Here is a 24,490-nt window from a genome sequence, read left to right as displayed (position 1 = left end):
TCAAAGGGATGGTGTGATTTCGGCAAGGGTGCAGGGCTGCTCAGCGGCAGAGCCAGGTCTGTTTGCTGTAAGAGCCTGTGCTCCCACACACTATGGTGGGGTCCGCCACCTGAATTTTCCCTCAGGCAGGGGGAAGGGAGCTTCCCCTTGGCCATCGGGAGAGGACTCAAGGCCTACGTGGCCCAGGACAGGCCCGGCTGTGGGACCTTAGGACACTCCCCAGGCCCGAGACCCTGGGTCTTCCCTGTGAAGTGAGGTTGCAGGTGAGGCACTCAGTACCAGGCCTGGCACCCACTTTTTCGGCCACGAAGTGGCAAGCCCCCACCATGCACCAGGCGCTCTTCCCAGCCCCAGCGGGCATGAACGAGGCCCCTGCCCTTCTGGACTCAAAAAACAAATGATGGGAAGATAATCCCAGGGAGTGGCAGGCACTGTGCAGAAAATACGGTGATGCTGTGGGGCGAGGGGAGACTTCTGCCCGAGGCCTCAGGGAAGGCCTCTCTGAGGTGACCAACAAAGTTCACAGAGATGAAGGATGGAAGTTTCTAGAAGTGGCAGGCCTCAGGGGCTGCGGTAAGAACACAGCTATTGCCGGTATAATTTTTCTCCTGTCGTGAGCTGCGGACGAAAATGCCACCCTGTGTACTGGAGACCAGACTCCATCCCCAGTTAATCCTGATGCCTGGTGCCCATCCCTCGAGGCTGTGAAGGCCCAGGGCCATCTGGGCGCCTAGTGGCTGGAGCAGGTGAGAAGATTGTCTAGGGTCTGACCTTCCCCCTTGCCTGTGGCACTGTTGGCTCTTCCTAACCTCAGGGTAGAGGTGCCTGGGACCCTGGGAAGGTGGCCTGTGCTGCAGAGTGATGGGCTCACCCCAAGCCCCTCCTCTTCCTGTAGAAGTTCAGGGCGAGGCTTCCCTCTTGGTTCTAGCTGAGGCCTCCAGCCTCCCACACCCTCATTCTGCCACTGGGAGCCCTGGACTGGGACCTGGTGGCCACGAGGAACCAGAGATGAGACAAGCAGTGGAAGCCCAGGCTGGAGGGCACGTTTGTCCTCAGTGCTCGAGGCCCGAGGCTGCCAGTCATGGGCAGCGCTGGGCAAAGGCAGGAGAAGCAGACCCTTGACTTGATGGGAGCCTTTGTTCAGAGAGCAGACTCCCGCCCCCTGCCCTTCAGAACTGGATATCACCCTTCCTCCTGCAAAGCTCTCCCCCAGCCTGGCACCCAGAAAACCCTAGCTGGCAGGGAGGGGTCAGGAGCAGAGTTTGTGGACCTAAGCCATCCCAGCACAAGCCTAGGAGACTGATTCCCAGTTCCCTTTCAGCAGCTCCTGGCTCCACTGCGCTACCTGCTCCCTCCTGGGTTGGCCCTTGAAGCCACGCAGTGGTTATAATTTATTGTTATGGAGGTTCCCAGGCTAGGGGTCAAATCCGAGCTACCGCTGCTGGCCTATGCTACAGCCCCAGCAATGCCAGATCTGAGCCGCATCTGCAACCTACACCACAGCTCACAGCAACATGGGATCCTTAACCCACTGAGTCAGGCCAGGGATCAAACACACAACCTCATGGTTCCTAGTCAGATTCGTTTCCACTGAGCCACAGTGGGAACTCCGATAATTTTTTGTTTTTAGAGAATTCAATTTTATTTCTTTCTTTTCTTGGTCTGTTTAGGGTTGCACCGGTGGCACATGGTGGTTCCCAGGCTAGGGGTCAAATTGGAGATGTAGTTGCTGGCCTACACCACAGCCAGAGCCGCCCGGGATCCAAGCCGAGTCTGTGACCTAAACCGCAGTTCACAGCAACGCCAGATCCGTAACCCACTGAACAAGGCCAGGGATCAAACCTGCCTCGTCATGGTTACTAGCTGGGTTGTTACCACTGAGCCCCGATGGGAACTCCTGGTTATGGTAAATTATGATTAATGATGTCCAAGGGCTGAGTTCAAAGAAAAGGTCCTGGCAAAGGGGCGCTCTGCCCCCCGGGGAGCGGGGCTGGGGGGCTGGGAGCTGCGCCAGGCCCTCCTGGCTCAGTGCCTCGGGGCCTAGACCAGGTCCTTGACGCGCACGGGGGGCTCCGTGATGCCCAGCTCCTGCCGCAGGGCCCGCAGGGGCTGCTCCCAACGGCGCTCGTAGTACAGGTGGAGGAGGCACGGGGCTCTGCGTCCGTTCTGAACAGCCCAAGGGATCAGCTCCGAGACCAGCACCTGCAGGCTCCTGTGGGGCAGCAGAGGCCAAAGGAACGGGAGGTCCTGAGCACGCCCTGTGCCCTGCAGCGGGTTTGCGTTTTCTCAGTTAATCCTCACACACAGCCAGGGAGGCCCATATCACCTCCACTTTGCAGATGAGGAAACAGAAGCTCGGTGACGTGAAACCCTGGCACATTTTTTTTTTTTGTCTTTTGTCTTTTTGTTGTTGTTGTTGTTGCTATTTCTTGGGCCGCTCCCGTGGCATATGGAGGTTCCCAGGCTAGGGGTTGAATCAGAGCTGTAGCCACCGGCCTACGCCAGAGCCACAGCAACGCGGGATCCGAGCCGCGTCTGCAACCTACACCACAGCTCACGGCAACGCCGGATCGTTAACCCACTGAGCAAGGGCAGGGACCGAACCCGCAACCTCATGGTTCCTAGTCAGATTCATTAACCACTGCGCCACGACGGGAACTCCCCCTGGCACATTTTGAACATGCCAAAGCACAGGACCTACTTCCAGTAACTCAGGCCAGAATGCCTCTCCCGCCTCCACCCCGGGCCCTTGACTCCACTGTTCTGACCGGATACTGAAGCCTGGCCCGAGGGACCAAGTCCTGGGCTTCACTCATCATCTGGGAACCCTGCACCAGGCCAGGGTCACCTCTCTGCCCCGCTCTTCCCATTCTGGCTTCCCCGAGAACCACGGGGGCCACTCGGTGAAGCTATGGGTTCTTCCTGCTGCTGGAGCCCTGGCTCCTCCCCACTTGAGAACTTACTGGGCGCTGAGTCGGATGGGGCCAAAGAGCGCACTCAGGACGCACATGGGCAGGCCGGTCTGGACAGCCTCAAACCACTTCACCACGATCTCCCCTGGTGGCAGGCGGGGGGGGAGGGGGCAGGAGGTGAGCAGGGCCAGAAGGAGAGGCCCGTGATGCTTAGGGCTGGGCACCGGGAGGCATCTGCTTCCCTCCAACCTCTACCGGGGGTCAGCAGTGCCCAGTCCCGGCCTGTGCTGGGACCAGGGGCACTTGGCTTGCGGTTGGGAAGAGGGTCCAAGAAAGAGCAGAAGGAAATACGGGCTGGAAAGGGCAGCTCGGGTCAGAATGCAGAGGATCCCAAAAGCCATGGGGAGGAGCCCAGGCCTTAGGGAACCAGTGAGGGCTTCAGAGCTTGGAGCTAATAACCAGGACACGGCAGGGAGCCCTGCTGTTAGGATGTAGCTACGGCCACGTAGGAGCCAGAGAGGCAGTGAGGATGCAGGGCAGAGGCACCCAGGTATTCAGGTAAAGCAAGAAACGGGGCACCGAGCCTGCTAATGGGTGGGTGGCTGAGACAGGTGAGCCCTGCCCTGGCCCTGCAGACAGACCCGGGAGCAGGCTAGCTGGAGCGCCCCACCCCGACCCGGATCCCCGCCACGGCTGGCACTCACCCGGGATGTTGGTGGGCATCCCCAGCAGAGTGTGGACCATGTCGTGCACTTCCCGGTACCGCTGGATCACGTACGCCAGCTCCTCGTCATCCACGAATCGCGTCGGTGCTCGGGTGTCTGGGGAGACCCTCTGACAACCATGAACCTCTCCTAGACCCCTTCTGGATGGTTCCCAGCATCCAACTGCCAGCCTCTCCTGGACCCTCTCACCCATGCCTACCAAATGCACATGGAACCCACCAAAAATCCCTGGAAACTCTTTCTGTCCACACATGCGGATGGGTGTATTCTCAGGCAGGAAGATGGTGAACTGGCATCCCCCCCACCCCGCCCCCAACTCACATATGATGTACACTGGCAATCTATGGCAAAGAAACCTCTGCGAGGGGGGGAGAGAGGGAATTATTTAATGGTATAGAATTTCAGTTTTATAAGATGAAAAGGCTCTGGAGACTGGTTTCACAGCAATGTGCTGTGTTAAGTAAGCTTAACCCTCCCGAACTGCCCATTTAGAAGTGGTTAAGATAGTAACCACTTTTAAAAACCCCAGTTAGAAATAAAACGGGGAACTTCCCTGATGACCTAGCCGGTTAAAGATCTGGTGTCGTTACTGCTTTTGCTTGGGTTGCTGCTATGGTGTGGATTCAATCCCTGGTCCAGGAACTTCTGCATGCCCGTGTATAGACCAAAATTAATAATAATAATAATAATAATGATAATAATAATAATAATGAAACAAAACTGATCAATAAAAAAGAAAATAAATTAAATTGGGGGAAAAAAAGGAGCACCCAAGGCCCCTAATTCTTTCTTCTTTTTAGGGCCACACCCACTGCATATGTAATTTCTCAGGCTAGGGGTCCAATCAGAGCTATAGCTGCCGGCCTACGCCACAGCCACAGCCACACAGGACCCAAGCCGCATCTGCGACCTACACCACAGCTCATGGCAACATCAGATCCTTAACCCACTGAGTGAGGCCAGGGATCGAACCCGTGTCCTCATGGACACTAGTCGGATTTGTTAACTGCTGAGCCACAACAGGAACTCCGCCCCTAATTCTTCAGATGAGCTGCTCCTTCCCAGCACCCTTATCTTCACCTTGACCATGCCTATCTTATCCTTTATGACCGGGCTGACGTGTCCCCTCTGCAGGGAGGCTGTCCCACCTTCAGACAGACCAGGTCCATGTTACGGTCCCTGCTGGCATCCTGTACTTTGTGTGGTGTTCAAGGCGATTGCATTGTGAGGTTTAGCACACGTGGCTGTCAGTGTCTCTCCTGCAGCCCTGCACTGTCCAGCAGCCCATCACGGCAGCCACTGAGGCTTAAAACAGCACAAATGCCAATTGAGGTGTGGTCTACATGTAAAATAATACACTGGATTTCGAAGACTTGGTATGGATAGAGCTATTGTGAAACCTTGGTAATTTAAAAACATTGGGGAGTTCCTGCTGTGGTACAGCTGGTTAAGGACCCCACATTGTCTCTGCAGTGGCTGGCGTCACTGCTGAGGTGCAGGTTTGACCCCTGTCCTGGTGCAGTGGGTTAAGGATTCACCGTTGCCAGATCTTTGGCTCAGATTTGATCCCTGGGTGCAGGAACTTCCATGTACTGTGGGGGCAGCTGGAAAAAAAAAACTGATTACAGGTTGAAATGATATTTAGTACATTGATTGGGTTAAACAAACTGTGTTACTAAAATTGTTTCTTTTTGCTTTTATTAAAGTGGCTAGCAGCCGATTTTAAACTACCTCTGAGGCTTGGATGCTACTGCAATGAACACTATGGCAGCAGCCTGTCAGAAGCACAGGACCAGGCTGACTGTTTTGCCCACTGTTGTATCTGAAGGGCCTTGGTGAATAAACACCTCTTTTTTTTAATGGCTGACAAGTGCCCATTGATCGAGGCCAGGGATTGAACCCGAAATCTCATAGCTCCTAGTCGGATTCATTTCTACTGCACCACGACGGGAACTCCCAGGGACTGAATGTGAGCCATAGATTTGACCTATGCCGCAGCTGCTGCAATGCTGTAACCTTTAATCCACTGTGCTGGGCTGGACCAAACCCACATCTTCACAACCTCCAGAGCTGCTGCAGTCAGGTTCTTAACCCACTGCCCACAGCAGGAACTCCTAAACATCTTTTTTTGTTTTGTTTGTTTTTGGAAGTTCCTGGGCCAGGGCCCGAACCTGTGCCACAGTAGTGACTGGAGCTGCTACAGTGACAATGCCAGATCCTTAACTCACTAAGCCACAAGAGAACTCCCATTATCCATCTATCTTTCTTTCCCTTGTTCTTTCTTTTTCTTGTTTTTTCTTTTTTTTTTTTTTTTTTGCTTTTTAGGGCCTTGCCTGAGGCACATGGGAATTCCCAGACTAGGGGTTGAATCACAGCCACGTCTGCAACCTACACGACAGCTCACGGCAACACCAGACCCTTAACCCACTGAGTGAGGCCAGGGATCGAACCTGCGTCCTCAGGGATACTAGTCGGATTGTTTCTGCTGCACCGCAACAGGAACTCCCCCATCACCTTGTAACTGCATGTGTAAACGGCGAGCAACCAATGCTTTTCTGACCCCAGGCAGGGACGACAACAGTCTTCCTCCTACCCACCCACCGCCTCTCTGAGTCTCAGAAGACCCCTGCAGAGTCGGGACAGCCTGGTTTTCCTACTGCTAAAGCCCAGCCTCAGCCTGTCCAAGGCCAAGGGATTTGATGCTTTTATTGTTTGGGGCTGCTGGCTCGTGCCATGGTCTGTGTGTGACGTTACTGGGTCCCTGGTCCCAATTTCCTCTACAGAGTTCTACCTGCTGTGAAGCTGAAGGTGATCAGTGATGGCCGACACTTCCCAAGTCCCTGCTCTGTGCCAGAATGAAGTCCTTTACACATATTGGCATCTTGCATCTTTCACCATCGAGGGGTAGATACTGTTAAGACCCTCAGGGACCAATCAGAAAAATGAGGCTCAGAGAGATAAGGCAGTGTACCCAAGATCGGACTCTGAGACAAGCCTGCTGAATCCCAAAGCCAGCAGCCTTAACATCCATTAGTCATCAGCCAGATAAGTGCCTGGGAAGATAAACATTAGGTTTCCTAATCTCAGAGAAGGGGTCTGAGGCTCAGAGGTCAAATGATTTGCCCAGGGCATTAAAGCTGGGGAGAGAGGCAGATCCTAACTCAGCCTTTTTTTTTTTTTCCTTTATAGGGCCATATGGAAGTTCCCAGGCGTGGGGTTGAATCAGAGCTGCAGGCCTGTACCACGGCCACAGCAATGGCAGATCCGAGCCACATCTGCGACCTACACGGCAGTCTGCAGCACCATCGGATCCTTAATCCACTGAGCGAGGCCAGAGATCAAACCTGCGTCCTCATGGATTCGAGTCGGGTTTGTTACTGCTGAGCCATGGGGGCTCCTCAGCCTCCTCCTAACTCCAGGGCTCATGCCCTGTAATCCTGATGCCTCAAGGATGACCACATCCCCCACCCACGTCAGCCTCAGGGAGGGTGGCCTCACCTTGAACTTTGAGCTAAACCTCAGCTGAGACAAAGGGGCTCCTTCCTGGTTTGCTGGATCCCATGCTCTAGATGCATCACGGTCTAGGGCTGTCACCACATTAAGGCTGTGGTTGGGGAAGGCGCCCGGAGAGGCCCTGGCAGGCCCATCAGCAACAGGACAAAAAGGCTCTGGTGGCTTCAGAAGAAGACTATCCATTCCTGGGTGGCCCTTGGAGCAGGTCACCCTGGTGGATTTCCCATTAATGACATAAACCTGCATCTTGGGGCGATCTCGGAGATGGCAGAGAACGGGGCAGAGGCAAGTGTCAGGAGAGAATGGGGAGCAGCTTGTCTTCTCAGGGATGATAATCTCCTGAAGCAGGGCTTCTCAACTGTCCTCCCAGGGACATTTACAATGTCCGGAGATGCCTATGGTTGTCACCAGACCACTTAGTGTGGTGAGTGCTGCTGGCATCGAGTGTGCAGAGGCCAGGGACCCTGCGAGAAACAGCCCACGAGGCACAGGGCAGCCCACACCACCATGGATTACCCAGCCCCCAGTCAACAGAGCCAAGGTTGAGAAATCCAGATCTAGAGTAACCTTTGCTCCTTCTCTCACTCCCACCGGCCTGGCTGGCTCCCGCAGCTGGACGGCACGGCCACTTAGCAGAGGTGCTTTGACTGGATGTGTGTGGAGGGGTGGAGGGAGGAGTGGGACAGGGAAGGTGCTGTGTTGTATTCTACAGTCCTTTTATAAATCAGAGCATGCTATCATCCTGTTGGAAACCTCAGTGGCTTCCTATCACTCCTATTACAAAATACAGACTCTCGGAGTTCCCGTCATGGTGCAGTGGAAACAAACCCGACTAGGAACCAGGAGGTTGCAGGTTCGATCCCTGGCCTCACTCAGTGGGTTAAGGATCCGGCGTTGCCGTGAGCTGTGGTGTAGGTCGCAGATGCGGCAAGGATCTGGCATTGCTGTAGCTCTGATGTAGGCCGGCAGCAACAGCTCCAACTAGACCCCTAGCCTGGGGACCTCCATATGCCGTGGGTGTGGCCCTCAAAAGACAAAGAGACCAAAAAAAAAAAAAAAAAAAAAAAACCAGACTCTCTCTCTTCATTTTTGGCCATGCCCAAGGCATGCAGAAGTTCCTGGGCCAGGGATCAAACCCACAACACAGCAGTGACAACGCTAGATCCTTAACCCAAGCCACCAGGGAACTCCAGACTCTTTCTAAGCAGATAGTGTAGGGGGGCCCCTGGAGAAGGAGAACCAGGCATGGCACTTGTGACATAAGAGAAGCCATTTTAGGCCTAAGCCATTTTGTGATCGAAGCCTGGCCACAATGCTTGCCCTTGAAACAGGTCTCAGTACCTCACAATCTCAAAGGATTACAAGAATGCAGGAATGGAGGAAAAGCAGTTAAGAAACAACCCAGCGATAAAAGAGAGTCCTAGCTCCTCCTCAAAAGATAGCGATAACAATCTGATGCTATCTTTAAGTTGTTCTACAGGAACTTAGGCCCCCACCCAGGTGGAGAATGGCAACTACTAAGATGTCAGACTGGTCAGAACCTAAGAAATGATGAGGCTGACTTTTTCTAGCCCTTGGGACTTCAATCAACTGAAGCTTGGACTCTGTCAACCTTTGCCCCAATTCTACATGGAATCCTCTGTTTGAGCCGCTTCCTGAACGTGCACATGCCCCGACTCTGCTGTCCAGGGTGACAGTGCTTCAGGAAAGAGCCCCAGCAGGAGCCTTACTTGCCGCAAGCAATTCCTCCTTCTGTCTTTTGGCTCGACACCCACCAAGAAGTAAACCCAGTTTGGGGGTGACCTTTCCCATGACAGGCAAGGCCTCCTAGAGCACTGGCTGTCTCCCCCCAACTCACTCCTCTAAGGCCCCATCAGCCATGTTGGTCAGTCCGTGTTCCATTTATTTATTTATTTTTTGCTTTTTAGGGCCACACCCGTGACCTATGGAGGTTCCCAGACTAGGGGTCGAATTGGAGCTCCAGCTGCTGGCCTATGCTACAGACACAACAACTCAGGATCTGAGCTGTGTCTTCGACCTACACCATGGCTCACGGCAACATCAGATCCTCAACCCACTGAGCGAGGCCAGGGATTGAACCCTCGACCTCGTGGTTCCTAGTTGGATTTGTTTCTGCTTCGAGGCGGTGGGAACTCCCCACTGTTCCTTTTATTCTTTTTTTTTTTTTTTTTTTGTCTTTTTGCTATTTCTTGGGCCACTCCCTCAGCATATGGAGGTTCCCAGGCTAGGGGTCGAATCGGAGCTGTAGCCACCGGCCTACGCCAGAGCCACAGCAACGCGGGATCCGAGCCGCATCTGCAACCTACACCACAGCTCACGGCAACGCCGGATCCTTAACCCACTGAGCAAGGCCAGGGACCGAACCCGCAACCTCATGGTTCCTAGTCGGATTCGTTAACCACTGTGCCACGACGGGAACTCCTCCTTTCATTCTTAAACACAGAGAGCCTTGCGCCTGCCAGTTCCTCGGCCAGAAACACTCCTCCTCATCTTCTAGGTCTCCTTGGCAGGGCCTCCCACGACCACCCGATTTGAAGTGGCACCTGCCACTGCCCCACCCTCTGTCACGTTGACTGCTGTCCTCCCAGCACCATCTGCTAGAACAGAAGCCCCACAAGGGCAGGCTCTCTGTTGGTTTCATTCATTGTATCCTAATTGCTGACGACAGTGTTTGTTTGGTTTTGTTTTTTGTTGTCTGAACAAATGACTGAATTTCTGAGTAGCTGGGACTCCGCCCCTCCGGCACCTAAGCATTCTGCCTGGGGTTGGCAAGTGCCACAACTTGTCACACCCAAGGAAAACACGTCTCTCTGAACAGGGGAACACAATGCAATAGTTAAGGACATACTCTTGGTTTGAATACTGCTTCTATTAATACCAGCTTGTGAAATCAGCACATTGCTTAACTGCTCTGAGCCTCAGTTTCCTCATCTGCTAAAAGGAGATACTGTTAAAATCTACTTAGCAGGGTTGCTGGGAAGATTCAGTGAGATCATGTATGGGTCTGGCTGCATGCAGAAAGAGGTTAATAAGTGCTGGCTATTATTGCTTGGAGCAGGCGCATTGCCTGTCCCAGAGAAAATGACAAAACCTTGGCCCAAGAGACTGCAAGGCACTTCTGCCCATGGCAGCAGCCCAAGGCCCCTTCCTTGGGACATCATTTTGGTGCCATTCCTCTGCCCTTTCCAGTGACTGCCAAACACGCAGAAGCTGGAAACTCACATTCACATCCAGGAAACGGAGATACTCGCAGCCAAAGGAGCCCTCAGGCAGGCTTCGGAGCTTCTCCAGGTCAAGGGTGGACATCGAGATCCGGGGACGCTCCCTGTGAGGCAGAAGGCAGGACTCAGGTATTGGGTTTTTTTTTGTTTTTTTTTTTGCTTTTTAGGGCTGCACTGGAGGCATATGGAGGTTCCCAGGCTAAGGGTTGAATTGGAATCAGAGCTGCAGCTGCCAGCCTACATCACAGCCACAGCCATGAGGGATCCGAGGCATATCTGAAGCTACACCACAGCTCATGGCAACGCTGGATCCTTAACCCACTGAGCAAGGGCAGGGATCAAACCCGAAACCCCATGGACACTAGTCAGGGTCATTACTGCTGAGCCACACGGGAACTCCAGGACTCAGGCGTTGGGAGGGCACCAGCAGGGGCAGGTGAAAGGTCTGGTGAGAGATGAAGGGACAGAGGGCAGCAATGGGACCACACGTCCTAATGGAGCACCTACTACTGACCAGGCCGGTGGCCGGGACGGGGGAAGACTACCACGAGCTAAGGCCATGGTTCCTGCTGGGGGGCACAAGGCAGCTAAAGAGGCCTCAGATGGGATCAGGGTATTCACAAAAGGCACTGAGGGAGGGGATGGCGGGCAGTATGTGTTAACAGACCTCCGTGAAGGCACAAGAGCCCTGTTGCTGGAACTAGGCTGAGGCCATCGTATTGCATCACCCAAGGGTCAACACAGTGTCTATGTGAGTGGTGCCTATGGATTCGGGCAGTGCCCACGGCCACCACTCACGGCCAGGGTATCAAGAAGAGCTCCCCAGAGGAACACAATGCAAGTCCAGACAGACGGGAAGCGCCAAAGAATGCCCTCAATCCCCCAGGCAGAGCTGGGACCTACTGCAGGATCTGGGCACCCTCTGGATCCCTCTTCATCTGGTCCCTGAGGAACTTCAGGGTTCGGCGTCCTGTGGTCTCTCCTAGAACTGCAACCATGTCTGAAAGGAAAGAAATGGGGACACGTGGAGGATGTGATCTTCGGTGGATCGCCTGACCTGGTCTGAGCCTCAATTTCCTACATGAGCAAACAGAATATCTACCTCTAAGTTATAAAGATTCAAGTTAAACATGTAGTGAAGCGCTGGGCACACAGTAAAAGCTCAATATAGTTATGACTGTTATTCATCTGATGGGGGAGGTGGCTCTGGTGAGCACAGTGCTCTGACAAATTTATGAATCACTTTCACATCCATCATTACAACAGAATATCATGTCTCCACGGACAGGGGCCGACTTTGGTATCACAGAGTGCTAGGTTCGACCCCAGCTACAATCACTGTCTAGAGGACCTTGTGCAAACTGCTTCACATTTTTGACCCTCAGTGTCCTAACTTGGAAGTGCAGATAACATCTTTCTTATAGGGTCAATATGAAAAATCAAGAACATCACGTATATAAAACACTGAGCAATGAGCAACCAAAATAAGGGCTTAATGAGCAATTACCATTTTTTTTTTTTTTTTTTTTTTTTTTTTAGGGCCATACCCACAGCATATGGAGGGTCCCAGGCTAGGGGCTGAATTGGAGCCACAGCTGCTGGCCTACACCACAGCTCACAGCAATGCGGGATCCTTAACCCACTGAGCAAGGTCAGGGATCGAACCTGCGTCCTCATGGATCCTAGTCAGATTCGTTACCGCCGTTAACCGCTGAGACACAACGGGAACTCCCAGCATTATTGTTTTTACTAGCAGGAGTAACAGAATTTTCCAGACTTAGAAATCCTGGAGGGGATGAGAAAGGCAGTGTAGGATCCAAGAATGTTCTAGTCAAATGTCTAGCAAGCACTTACGGAGCATTTATTATGTCCCGTGCCCTATCCAAAATGCTACCACTCCAGTGGAGCAGGGTAGTTATGGTTCCCGACCTCATAAAGTTTAATTTCTAAAGGGACGTTATACTTTTACGGGCATAAATCATCTAGCCCAGAGATCCTCAGTGTGGCTGGATGACAGAATCTCCCGGGAAGCAGTTTAAAAAGGCAGAGGCTCAGATTCCACGCCCCTTCCTGCCTCCCTTCCCCACTCCCACAAGATTCGAATTGAGTAAGTTTTAGGGTGGGATCCAGGCATCCGCATTTTATGAATACTGCAAGTGACTGTGAGGTGCAGCTTGGTCTGGGTACCCTGGCCTTGTCTTGTTTCCAGTTACCCAAAGGAAACGGAGGTTTTGACAGTGGCAGGGACCTCCCCGGGACTTCCAAGGCAAGGGTGAGCCTCCCCCCTCCCCCGCCCTCCCAAGAGAACGCCAGGCGCGGGCAGCCTTACCGTGGCGATAAGGGTCGTAGAGGGCCATTACGGCAGAGCCCGCGGCCAACAGCGCCTTCTGCAGCAGGGAAGTGGGGATGTGTTCGGGGTAGAGGAGGCCGGTGCCATGGCTCGTGGCACGAAGGGGCACATCTGCGAGGCAAGAAAAAGGCCGCGCGGTCAAAAGAGCCGGGGGACGCCAGCACGCCGACCAGCCCCCGCCACTTGCCTGCAGCCGGCTGCCCGCGGCCTTGGAAGGCGCGGAGGGGGCGCAGGGCCCCGCGCAGCAGCGTCGCCATGGCAGCGGGTACAGTCGGACGTCCGCGGGAGGATGGGAAGGGCAAGGCCAATGCCCCAGACTTCCCCGACGACGGCGCGCCGGAGAAGTCAAAAGGGCTCGATTCCTACGGCGCGGAGTAGGGTTTTTTTTTGCGGGAGGGGGGAAAGAGCACGGACAGGAAAGGTCTCTATCTCTAAGTATGAAGAAACCCAGGCAATCTAATTCCAAGGATATAAAATTCTCCCCATTTCACCTTGCCCCCCAAAGTGTCTCTAAGGAAGCCCGCCTGGCTTTGGGGTTCAGTGTCGGACCGTACTTTGTTCACCGCAGCACGTTTTCCCCGAGGACAGAAAGACGAGAACCTCTTCCGGCTGCGAAACATGGCAGCGTCCTCTGGAAGGACTCTATTTGGGGAGGGACCATATGGCATTTCCGCCGGGTGCCGCTGTCCTGCGAGCCCCAGACGCGGGCTCCGGGATGGGGTCAGCCGGCCTGGCGCGGCTGCATGGGCTCTTTGCCGCCTACAAGCCCCCGGGGCTAAAATGGAAGCATCTACGGGATACGGTGGAGCTGCAGCTTTTGAAAGGTGAGTGCATCGAGCCAGTCTTAACGATCCCCTTCCCATTTCCCTCGGAGTCTATTTCCGCTTCTGATCCTTGCGGGTAAAGTCAGTCATGTGACCTCGTCGCCTGGGCGGCTGCCTTTTCCTGATCGTCTGTCGTATGCACTCTGTTTGTTGTTCCTCTCTTTCCCCGGTGTTCAGATGGGTAAACAGACTCTATTTTTAGTTGTCATAAGTAGTAGAGTCAATATTTGACTCCAATTCTTGTTCCTAATTGCTACTGATCTCTGCACCCGTGGACTTGGAACTGTCTTATGCATCCCCGTGTTTTCCTGTCCCGCCCACCCCTGGGTGTCCACACGGAATTGATGAGATGCTATTTACATGTGTGTGCTCAGGTCTCAATGCTGGGAAGCCTCCTGCTCCTGAACAGCGTGTTCGCTTCCTGCTGGGTCCGGTGGAAGGCAGTGAAGAGAAGGAGCTGACCCTCACAGCCACCACTGTGCCCTCCCTCATCAACCATCCTCTGGGTAAAGCACATTTAGGAAGGGGCCTGGGTGTCACTTCCCAGGAAATCCCTGCTCAGAATCAGTGTCCTAGCCAGTGCTCAGACTCTTACTGTCCCGAACCAGTGTAGGGTGGCAGTGGGGATGAAGTATTTGACCAGAGATTGGCAAAGTTTCCTAAAAAGGGCCAGATAGTCAATATTTTAGGCTTTGCAGGTTCACCTCTGCCATTGTAGTGCAGAAGTAGCTATAGATAGTATGTAAAGCAGCGAGCCTGAGTGTATTCCAAATAAAGCTTTACTTATGGACACAGACATTTTCTTTTTAATTAAATTTTTTTTTTTCCTGCTTTTTAGAGCCACACCTGCAGCATCTGGAAGCTCCCAGACTAGGGGGTGAATTGGAGCTTCAGCTGCCCGCCTATGCCATAGCCCCAGCAATGCCAGATCTGAGCTGTGTCTGTGACCTACATCACAGCTTACAGCAACTCCGGATCCCTTAATCCACTGAGCAGAGTCAGGGATTGAACCCACATCCACATGGATGCTAGTCAGTTTTGTCAGCATTGAGCCACAGGGGGACTCCCTTCTTGGTTTTTTGTTTGTTTGTTTGTTTGTTTTGAATCATTGAAAAATGTAAAAACCGGTTTAAATGGTAGGCCGTGAAAACCCCAGGACTGGGGATGTGACCTGTGGACTGTAGCTTGCTGGCCCCTTTGTTATCCTGGGACTCCAGGTAGGGATCGAGGCCCTCAGGTAGAACTCCTGTGCAGGGCGTTTTGGGCTCCTGTGAAAGAGTGACATTTTAGTCAATATAGCTGCCCAACAGTAGAACTAGTTCTGAAAATGAACCCCCCCCCCGCTCCACTAGGTGTGATTCAGGCATGCATTGGGAAGGCTAAGGAACTTGACCAGGGACCTCTAGGACCCTTGGACAGAAATATAGTCACTCCACAGTATAATAACAATAAGTATGATGGGTCGAGGACTTATTTTGTATTATACTGTGTTAAGCTTTTCCCAACTACTGCCTTACTGAATCCTAGGAGATGGGGTCTAGTCCCGTTGCACAAATGAGAAAACTGAGGCTCCATGGGAATTTTTTGCTTGCTTGCTTGTTTGTTTTGGCCATGCCCCAGGCATGTGGAAGTTCCCAGGGCAGGGGTCAAACCCGCACCACAGCTATAACTGGAGCCACAGCAGTGACAACACCAGATCCTTAACCCACTGAGCCATGAGGGAACTCTGGGCTCTGTGTTGACATTATGTCATGTACCCTGGATTTGGTAGGCTCCTTTTTTTTTTTTTTTTTTTTTTCCCCCTTTGCTTTTTAGGGCTACACTTGCAGCATATGGACGTTCCCAGGCTAGGGGTCTAATTGGAGCTACAGCTGCCGGCCTACACCTCAGCCATAGCAACAGGATCCCCAGCTGCATTTGCAGCCTACACTACAGCTCACGGCAACGCCTGATCCTTAACCCACTGAGTGAGGCCAGGGATTGAACCTGCAACCTCATGGCTCCTAGTCAGATTTGTTTCTGCTTCGCCACAACGAGAACTCCCTTGGTAGCTTGGTAGGTTCTTAAGCACCCCTTCTTCTCACTTCCTTTTTTTTTTTTTTTTTTGCTTTTTTTTAGGGCCACACTCACAGGATGTGGAGGTTCCCAGGCTAGGGGTCTAATCAGAGCCACAGCTGCCGGCCTATGCCACAGACACAGCAACACAGGATCTGCTCCATGTCTGCCACCTACACCACAGCTCTCAGCAGTGCCAGATCCTTGACCCACTGAACAAGGCCAGGGACTGAACCTGCCTAGTTGGATTTGTTTCCACTGCGCCACGACCGGGAACTCCTCCTTACTTCAGCTTGATCTACCAAAGTATAAAACCTTCTAGCTCTTTCCTGCATTCATTCTTTTTTTTTTTCTTACAGCTTTATTGAGATAAAATTGATACAAAAAAGTATTATGTACTTAACATAATCATATGATCGGTGGCCATTCATTCTTTCAACAGTTATTTCCCAAGCTGTCAGTGAATTCTGGGTCAGGGAATCAGAACTGTGAATACAGAGACCCAGGCCCTGCCCAAAGGGGCTCACAGCCTCCATTATCTCCTTGGGATGGTGGTCAGGCCCCCTTCCTGCAGGAGCTGGGTGGGGAACCCCACAGGCTTGATTCAGGTGTCTTACTCAGTCCACTCAGAGCCTCTCACTGGGGGGAGTGGCGAAGGCAGAGAGTAACAGGCCTCTTGGGTTGCCTTTTTCTGGGCCCAGGAAACTGAGGAAACAGCTTGGGGCTCCAGATTCCATGGTGGGGAAGTCCGAAAGTTCAGCCTGACCCTGGTTTGGGCTCCATGAGGCTACACGCTAGGAGTGAGGCGCCACGTAGCCCAGACCCATCCTGGAGGCTGGACTTGCTGAACAAGAGGATCCTGTTTGTTTTCCTTCCAGTACGTGGACCAGCATTCACCAGCCTGAAGGTTGGCGTGGGACACCGACTGGATGCCCAGGCGTCTGGGGTGCTGGGTAGGTGGTGTGCTGAGCCTGGGGTGCAGTGATAGAGGCTTGGGAGAGGGATTGGGGAGCCACCAGGAGCCCAACCCTCTTGTAACCTGACAGCCATCTCCCACCACTGCCTTCTGGTTCCTGCCAAGTCTGATCCTCTGGGGAGGTGGCTGTTGGAAAGGGGGAAGTCGTAATCGCCCAGTTTATCGACTGATTCCTGTCCGTGACATGTGCTACGGAACCCTTAGTGCACCTGTCTTGCCCTAACTTTATTTGGTAGATGCTGTATGATACGAAGAAAGTAAGGCTCCAGGAGCTTAGGTCACTCATCCTAGGTCACGTGGCTAGTGAATGTCCCTGGTCCAGAGAGGGGAAAAATCGCTTGTGCGGGGTAGCCAGGCATGTGACTCTGTGCCACTGGCCAGGGTCTGGAGGACGCTAGAGCTGGGCACAAAGCCCTGAGTCATGTGCCATCTGTGTCCCCAGGGTCAGGCAGTGGCCACGTCCCCCATGCAACAGTCACAGCAACTGGCCTTACTTCCTGGGACATGCCAGGGGCCATGACCTCCTGCCCCCTCGCCCAGCCCTCCCTGTCCAGGAGTGAATGGAGGGTCATTCTTTCCTTTTGCCAGAAGGCAAAACAGAGCTGGAGAGGCAGGGGGTGGCCACGATGGCCCTGTTTTTTGGCCCTTCATTTGTGCTGACTGCTTCCCACGCGTTGTATCAATCAGCACAGAGCCCACAGGCATCAGAGTGTTTTTAATCCCATTTTACTGCCGAGGGAGTCTGAGACCCAGGGAGGTTAAAGGACATGCTTAGAGCTACCCCAGGTTTGGGTGTAGGTCTGTGTGGCTGGGCCCGTGGCTGCTTACTTTTCAGTGAATCCAGGCCCCCCCAGGGAGCTTGCTGAGGATCCTAGGCCTCCCCCATGGTCAGAGTCAGAAAATACAGGCGGGACCTGGAAATCTGCATTTTCACGTTTCTGCAGAGGTGCTCCCTCATCCCCTGTAGAAGCGGCTCTCCTTGCCCCTCGCTGTGTTGGAAGTGGGAAGTGTTCTCCTGGAGTGGGTGGGGGTTGGAGGTCCCAGGGGAGCAGGAAGGGGGAGCCAGGTGTGCAGACTGGGTGCCTTGCAGTGCTCGGCGTGGGACACGGACGCAGGCTCCTCACAGACATGTACAACGCCCACCTCACCAAGGTACGGGGGCTGGGGACGGCCTGCTTATCCCTCGGCCCTTTCCCTGGGGTCACTGGTAGGATTCTGAAGCTGAGAGGAGTCCACGGGGGACAGCCAGGCCATCTGCGAGCATTTTTTGTGGTTGTGTGCGGGGGGACCTAACAGTAACAAGATGACAGGTGGCGCGATCGCACACTGGCTGCTCTGTGCCAAGTGCTCGATGTGGACTCCTCTGTGGGCACCTTACGGTGTCCCCATAAAATAGACTCTGTTTTCAGCCCATTTTACAGATGAGAAAGTTGAGGCCCAGAAAATGTCACTTGCTCAGGGTCACACAGCCTTTAAGCGGCGGAACTGGGATTTTAACCTGGACCTGCCTGACACCAGCACCCGACTGCATTCTCTGCCTGAGACTGTGAAGTAGACACCACTGTTTTGGCTTCTGAGGGCTTGCGTCTGTGCTGGGCCGTGGGTCTGGCGTCACAAGCCTGTGCAGAGATGCCACCTGAGCTGGCCCGTGTTTTCAGTGCTTAAGAGCACAAATTCTGGAGTCAGGTGGCTTTGCTTCAAGAACCCAGCTTTCGAAGTTCCTGTTGTGGCGCAGTGGAAATGAATCCGACTAGGATCCATGAGGTTGCAGGTTCGATCCCTGCCTTGCTCAGTGGGTTAAGGATCTGGTGTTGCTGTGAGCTGTGGTGTAGCCTGGCAGCTGTAGCTCTGATTTGATTCCTAGCCTGGAAACCTCCATATGCCTTGGGTGCGGGCCTGAAAAAAAAGCAAAAAAAAAAAAAAAAAAGAAGAAGAATCCTAGCTTGTACCACTCTGCCAGCTGTGTGTCCTTGGGTGGTTACGTAACATCTCTGTGTCTCCATTTCCTCATCTTTGAAATGAGAAGGATCGTAGCTCCTCCTTAGTGATTGCAGGGAACGCTCTTAGCACAGCTACTGGCACATAGTGGATGCTCAGTAGATGTCACTTGTCGTTCTCTGTGCCGTTGTCATTGTCGTTACCGTTAGCTGCACAGAACAGATCTGGAGGAGAGAGAGAAGCTGGCAGCATCCTGGGAGGGGCCTGGCGGGATAAGTTGTCAGGCTGGGTGGAAGCGGAGAGGCATGGAGGCCCGTGCTGGTCACAGGGTGGCTCTCGGCCCCCTTGGCAGGAAAGCCCAGTGCCCTTTCCCAGGGCTCAGCCAGAAAGGGGCTGAGCGCATGAGTTCCCTGAGGGAAGATGGGGAGCCTCAGTCGAGCACCTCAGGGCTGCACCTCCCTCCTCAGAGACTGACCATCCCGTGGCCTCCCTGTCTCACAGGATTACACCGTGCGTGGCCTCCTGGGCAAGGCCACAGACGACTTCTGTGAGGACGGGCGGCTGGTGGAGAAGACGACTTTTGGTGAGAGCCGAGCGGTGGGAGTCTGGGGCGGGGGCGGGGTGGGGGCTGCCTGTTCTTCTGCTTCCTCACCCTGACCCCCACCCCCACCCCCGCCCCTGCTCAGTCACTCTCAGACACACCGAGCCTGGGCTGGCTGCTGGGGGCATGGACTCGACGTTCTGCCTTTGCGGAACGCCCTGTGCTCCCTCCCAGCTTTCTCACCCCACTGAAATGTCACCTCCCCAAGGGAGCCTCCCTAACCTCTAGGCTTGGAGTGAATGTGCTGTCAGAAAAGTCATCAACTGCTGATTAGAGATTATTTAATAGCTGTCTCCCCACCAGAATGTCACCTATGAGAGCAGGGACTGTATAGTTCCATTCCTGTGGGCACAGGACAGGGCAGGGGACTTGGCAAGTTCAGGATTGATGGGTGGATGATGGGTGAATGGGGGATGGATGGCTGGGTGGTGGATGGCTGGATGGACGGGTGGGTGGATGAGGGCTGGGTGGGTGGATGAGGGCTGGGTGGGTGGGTGGGTGGATGGATGGATGGATAGATGGGTGGGTGGGTAGTTAGTTGGTGGTTTGTTCTTTATTTCTCACTTTCCTCATGTTCTAAGACATCCTAACTACCAAGCTGACACTTTTGGGAGAGAGGAGGCCAGAATTTGGAGGGGAGGAGATGTTTGTTGGTATTGAGCTAAATTTCTTGGACTTGGAGGATAGACTTGTGGTTGCCAAGGGGGAGGGGGAGGGAGTGGGGTGAATGGGGAGCTTGGGGTTAATAGATGCAGACTGTTGCCTTTGGAATGGACTAGCAATGAGATCCTGCTGTGTAGCCCTGGGAACTATGTCTACTCACTTATGATGGAGCCTGATAATGTGAGAAAATAGAATGTGTACATGTATGTGTAACTGGGTCACCAGGCTACACAGGAGAAAAAAAGTTGTATTGGGGAAAGAACTATTAAAAAAAACTTTCTTCAAGAAGACACATATATCAATTATGTAATTTAAAACTGAAACATCAAAGAAAACGAAATGCTGGGAAGGAGACCCAGGCGCAGGAGTTCCTGTCATGGTGCAGTGGAAACGAATCTGACTAGGAACCATGAGGTTGTGGGTTCGATCCCTGGCCTCGCTCAGTGGGTTCAGGATCTGGCATTGCCGTGAGCTGTGGTGTAGGTCACAGACGTGGCTCGGATCTGGCAGCTCTGATTCGACCCCTAGCCTGGGAGCCTCCATAGGCTGCAGGTGTGGCCCTAAAAAGACAAAAGACCAAAAAAAAGAGAGACTCAGGTGTAGAGTGGCAGGAGCCAAGAGGAAGAAGTGATGTGCTCCAAGAGGGGCTTCCTGGAGGAGGCAGCGTTTGAGCTGGGCTATGAATGAATGGGAAGAAGGCAGCAGCCAGCACATCCCAGATCAGACAACAGCATGAATGAAACCAGACAGAAGGGATGAGAGGCCCAGGCCCTTCTGAGCTGGCCAGCCTCTAATCACCACGCTTTCTCCCAGAGCGCTGGCCTGTAGAGTCACAGGTTGGCAGCTGGCCCATGGGACCAGCCTCCCCCCAGCGCTTGTGAGCATCCCTAGGCTTTGCTGCTGCCTGCCCTGCACTCACTGTGTGGGACCAGCAGGCAGAGCCACTCCCACCTCCTGCCACCTGTTTCTGCATGTGGGCCGATGGCACCCTCTCTCCTGGGGTCCCTGGCATGAAAAGTCCTAGTCTGGGGCTCGAGGACCTGGCTTAGGTTGCTGTGCAAGTCACAAGACATCTTTGAGCCTCATTTCAGAAGAACGTGTTCTTCCCCTGGAGAGGGTGAGCCCCTTGAAAATGTCCTCAAACTGTTGAGTTCTTGAGTATCTTTCAGAGAAGAGGGTCCAGAGTTTCCATAAGATTCTCCAAGGATTCTCGACTCCCTAAATGGGAACCTTGGGTCCAGAGGGGCAGGGAGTTGGCCAGTTTGTTGCTGCCCCTCCTCAGTGGGCACCTGTGGGCTGACCATCCTCTGACTTTTCCAGACCACGTGACCAGAGAGAAGCTGGACCGCATCCTGGCCCTGATCCAGGGTTCCCATCAGAAGGCCCTGGTGATGTAAGTGAGACCTGACCACACCTCCCTGAAAGGGGGCCTTCAAGGAAGTGTTGGCAGAACAGGAGATGCCCATAGGCTCCCTGTAGGCTCCATCCACCCTGGGCAGATTCCACGGATGTTGCTTTCGGAGCCCACCAGAAAACGGACACAAGCTCCCATCCCTCTCAGCATTCAGAAGTGTTTCTTTGTGCCGGGTCTTGGGCCAGCCCCTGGGGAGACCAAGGGGACCAGAGACCTCAGCTAGCCTCTTAGGGAGCCTCTGATGATCCAGCGGAATGGGGCGGTTAGCACGTGTCCGTGGGTTGAAGCAGGGCCTGCAGTTAGGGACTGGAGGGGACAGACTGCTGCAAAGGTGGCTAGAGGGGCAGGGAAGGTGGAACACGAAGCAAGAGCCTCAGCAAAGGCACGAGCAGGGCAGAGCCAGGGGAGGCAGTCAGCCGAGCTCCCTCACCACACGCCGGCTGCCCACTCAGGCCCCTCCTGACCCCCAGGTACTCCAACCTCGACCTGCAGACCCAGGAGGCCTATGAGATGGCCGTGAGCGGCGTGATCCGGCCCATGAACAAGTCCCCGATGCTAATCACCGGCATCCGATGCCTCCAGTTTGCACCCCCGGAATTCCTCTTGGGTAAGTGACCCCGGGACGTTGGAGCGGTGCCCTGGGGCTCCTGGGCTTGGGGAGTCAGTGAAATGTGCCCTGGCAAAGGCCGGCGCATTGAGCCCTGATCTCTGCTGGCCAAGGCACCAGGGGCTGACTTCCTTCCTGGCCTGGGGCTATACTTGGCCAATCTCGCACATCACAGGCAACAAAATGCTCTCCTGTTTCCTGCCAAGTCCTCTTTTGAAGCCAGACCTTAACAAGCAAAGGTTATATTTGCTTTTTAAGTGGCTCTTTTCCAGAGCCACTCGTTTGTAGTATTTCAGGTTGTTGTGGGCCATCAATGTCACTCTGCCCTCTGGGACCCCACCCAGCTCAGCACTGCCCCCCCCTTCTTTCTTCTCTGTCGATCATGATGCAGCTGTGGCACTGCTGGATCCTTTAAGCCTGGCCGGGGATTGAACCCTCGCCTCTGAAGCAACCCAGGCCTCTGCAGTCAGATTCTTAACCCACTGCACCAGCTTTGTTTTCTTTCTATTTTTTTCCCCTTGTCTTGAGTGCTGACCAAGACTCTTTCGAAGCCAAGCTTCTTGTAGAAATTATCTCTTAGGAGTCCCCATGGTGGCACAGCAGTAACAAACCCAACTAGTATCCATGAGGATGAGGGTTCGATCCCTGGCCTCGCTCAGGGGGTTTAAGGATCTGGCGTTGCTGTGAGCTGTGACATAGGTCAAAGACTCAGCTCAGATCTGGCATTGCTATGACTGTGGTGTATAGGCTGGCAGCTGTAGCTCCCATTTGACCCCTAGCCTTGGAACTTTCACATGCTGCAGGTGCAGCCCTAAAAAGATAAAAAAAAAAAAAAAGAAAGAAAAGAAAAGAAATTTTCTCTTATCTCAGATTCCTCACAACCACTCGTTTTGCAGAGGAGCAAACCAAGTCTTAGAGCAGCACTTTAAGAGCTTTAACCTGGGCTTCTTCCTTGCTTTTTAAGGCAAATCTGACTCCATAGGTATGGGTGGGGCCTGAGATTCTGAATGGTCGTCTGACAAAGTTTCAGGGCTGGCCCTGGGCCACACTTGGAAGAGGGGAGCCCTAGAGAGCTCAGGTGTCTTGCTAAGGTGATGGCACAGCCAGGAGGTCTCAGGGGGTGTGGTTCTAATCTGCGGACACCAGAGGCCGTGCCCTGACGACCGCATCTGTGTTTGTGTGTCCCGGGCAGAGGTGCAGTGCATGCATGAGACACAGAAGCAGCTGCGGAGGCTGGTGCATGAAATTGGCCTGGAGCTGAAGAGTTCCGCTGTCTGCACCCAGGTGCGGCGGACACGCGATGGCTTCTTCACCCTGGACGACGCCCTCCTGAGGACCCAGTGGGACCTACATAGCATCCAGGATGCCATCCAGGCCGCAGTGCCCCGGGTGGCAGCAGAGTTGGAGAAGAGCTTGAGGCCGGGGCTGGCTACCCAGCCGCTCCCTGGTCCAGGCCGGTCCTGGGACTCCGAGAGGCCAAGCCCCGCCTTGGGACCGGACAGCCATGTGGGGCATTGAATGGCCGGGCACTGGTGGAGCCATGGGTGTATAAAGATAAGAAGTGTTCCGCATTCGCTTGGCGACCCAGCAGTAATGAACCTGACTTGTCTCCATGAGGACACGGGTTCAATCCCTGGCCTCACTCAGTGGGTTAAGTATCCAGCGTTGCCATGAGCTGTGGTGTATGTCTCGAAGATGCGGCTTGGATCTGCCATTGCTGTGGCTGCAGTGTAGACCGGTGGCTGTGGTGTAGACCGGCAGCTATATCTCCATTTTGACCCCTAGCCCAGGAACTTCCATATGCTGATGGTTCGGCCCTAAAAAGATCAAAAGAAAAAAAGAAAAAGAATCGTTCATGAACCAAAACTGATGACTTTGCAGACCAGAGAGGAGGGGGAGCTTTTCTTACATGTGACGGAAAACCATGAAGCTCTAAGAGAAAAGATGAGCAGGAGTTCCCATCGTGGTACAGCAGAAACGAATCCGACTAGGAACCATGAGGTTGCGGGTTCAATCCCTGGCATCACTCAGTGGGATGAGGATCTGGTGTTGCCATGAGCTGTGGTGTAGGTCGCAGACGTGGCTCGAATCTGGCGTTGCTATGGCACAGGCCGGAAGCTGCAGCTCCGATTGGACCCCTAGCCTGGGAACCTCCATGTGCTGCAGGTGCAGCCCTAAAAAGCAAAAAAAAAAAAAAAAATATATATATATATATATATGGACTAATATCTATAATATATAAAGAGCTCATGTAAAATAAAAAGATGACAAAATTGGTCAAATGACACAAATTGTGTATTTATATAGAAATAAATCCAGACGGCCAGTAAACCTGAAGTGATGCTCACCTTTTCTAAGAATGAAAGACATGAAGTTTGTTTTGTGGCTCAGTGCTAACAAACCCGCCTAGTATCAATGAGGATGCGGGTTCGATCCCTGGCTTTGCTCAGTGGGTTAAGGATCTGCGCTGCCGTGAGCTGCCTGTAGGTTGCAGTGTGGCTCGAATCTGGTGTTGCTGTGACTGTGGTGTAGGCTGGCAGCTACAGTTCTGATTGGACCCCTAGCCTAGGAACCTCCATATGCCTCCGGTACGGCCCTCGGAAGATAAGAAAAAAAAGAATCCAGCATTGTCACCACAGTGGCTCAAGTCACTGCTGTGGCACAGATTTG

General features: G+C 53.5%; 2 protein-coding genes across 6 annotated transcripts; one reads left to right on the top strand and one right to left on the bottom strand.

Moving 5' to 3' along the window:
* On the bottom strand, nucleotides 1,617-13,282 carry COQ4 (coenzyme Q4). Of its 3 annotated transcripts, XM_005660481.3 has the most exons (8): nucleotides 12,930-13,263; nucleotides 12,722-12,853; nucleotides 12,058-12,178; nucleotides 11,296-11,392; nucleotides 10,394-10,496; nucleotides 3,617-3,746; nucleotides 2,964-3,057; nucleotides 1,617-2,212 (listed from the first exon to the last, which is right to left on the bottom strand). In XM_005660481.3, exons 3-8 carry the CDS (start codon nucleotides 12,128-12,130, stop codon nucleotides 2,041-2,043), a joined length of 669 nt encoding a protein of 222 aa, XP_005660538.2. In that variant the 5' UTR covers nucleotides 12,131-12,178; nucleotides 12,722-12,853; nucleotides 12,930-13,263; the 3' UTR covers nucleotides 1,617-2,040. The 3 variants fall into 3 exon arrangements, with proteins under 3 accessions (XP_005660538.2, XP_001928369.2, XP_013849356.1); XM_001928334.4 differs by lacking the exon at nucleotides 12,058-12,178 and having other exon boundaries at nucleotides 12,930-13,282; XM_013993902.1 differs by lacking the exons at nucleotides 1,617-2,212; nucleotides 2,964-3,057; nucleotides 3,617-3,746; nucleotides 11,296-11,392; nucleotides 12,058-12,178 and having other exon boundaries at nucleotides 10,396-10,496; nucleotides 12,930-13,245.
* TRUB2 (TruB pseudouridine synthase family member 2) lies at nucleotides 12,201-24,157 on the top strand. 3 transcript variants are annotated; one of them, XM_001928419.5, is made up of 9 exons: nucleotides 12,201-12,664; nucleotides 13,311-13,566; nucleotides 13,941-14,072; nucleotides 16,500-16,574; nucleotides 17,688-17,749; nucleotides 19,037-19,118; nucleotides 21,120-21,192; nucleotides 21,684-21,820; nucleotides 23,013-24,157. In XM_001928419.5, the coding sequence occupies exons 1-9, from the start codon at nucleotides 12,536-12,538 to the stop codon at nucleotides 23,336-23,338; spliced, it is 1,272 nt and encodes a 423-aa protein (XP_001928454.3). In that variant the 5' UTR covers nucleotides 12,201-12,535; the 3' UTR covers nucleotides 23,339-24,157. The 3 variants fall into 3 exon arrangements, with proteins under 3 accessions (XP_001928454.3, XP_020925253.1, XP_020925255.1); XM_021069594.1 differs by having other exon boundaries at nucleotides 13,248-13,566; XM_021069596.1 differs by lacking the exons at nucleotides 12,201-12,664; nucleotides 13,311-13,566 and adding an exon at nucleotides 13,637-13,747.

The sequence above is a fragment of the Sus scrofa genome, chromosome 1, assembly GCF_000003025.6.
Source record: "Sus scrofa isolate TJ Tabasco breed Duroc chromosome 1, Sscrofa11.1, whole genome shotgun sequence".
NCBI lineage: Eukaryota > Metazoa > Chordata > Mammalia > Artiodactyla > Suidae > Sus > Sus scrofa.
This window is presented reverse-complemented; position numbering and strand designations above follow the sequence as displayed.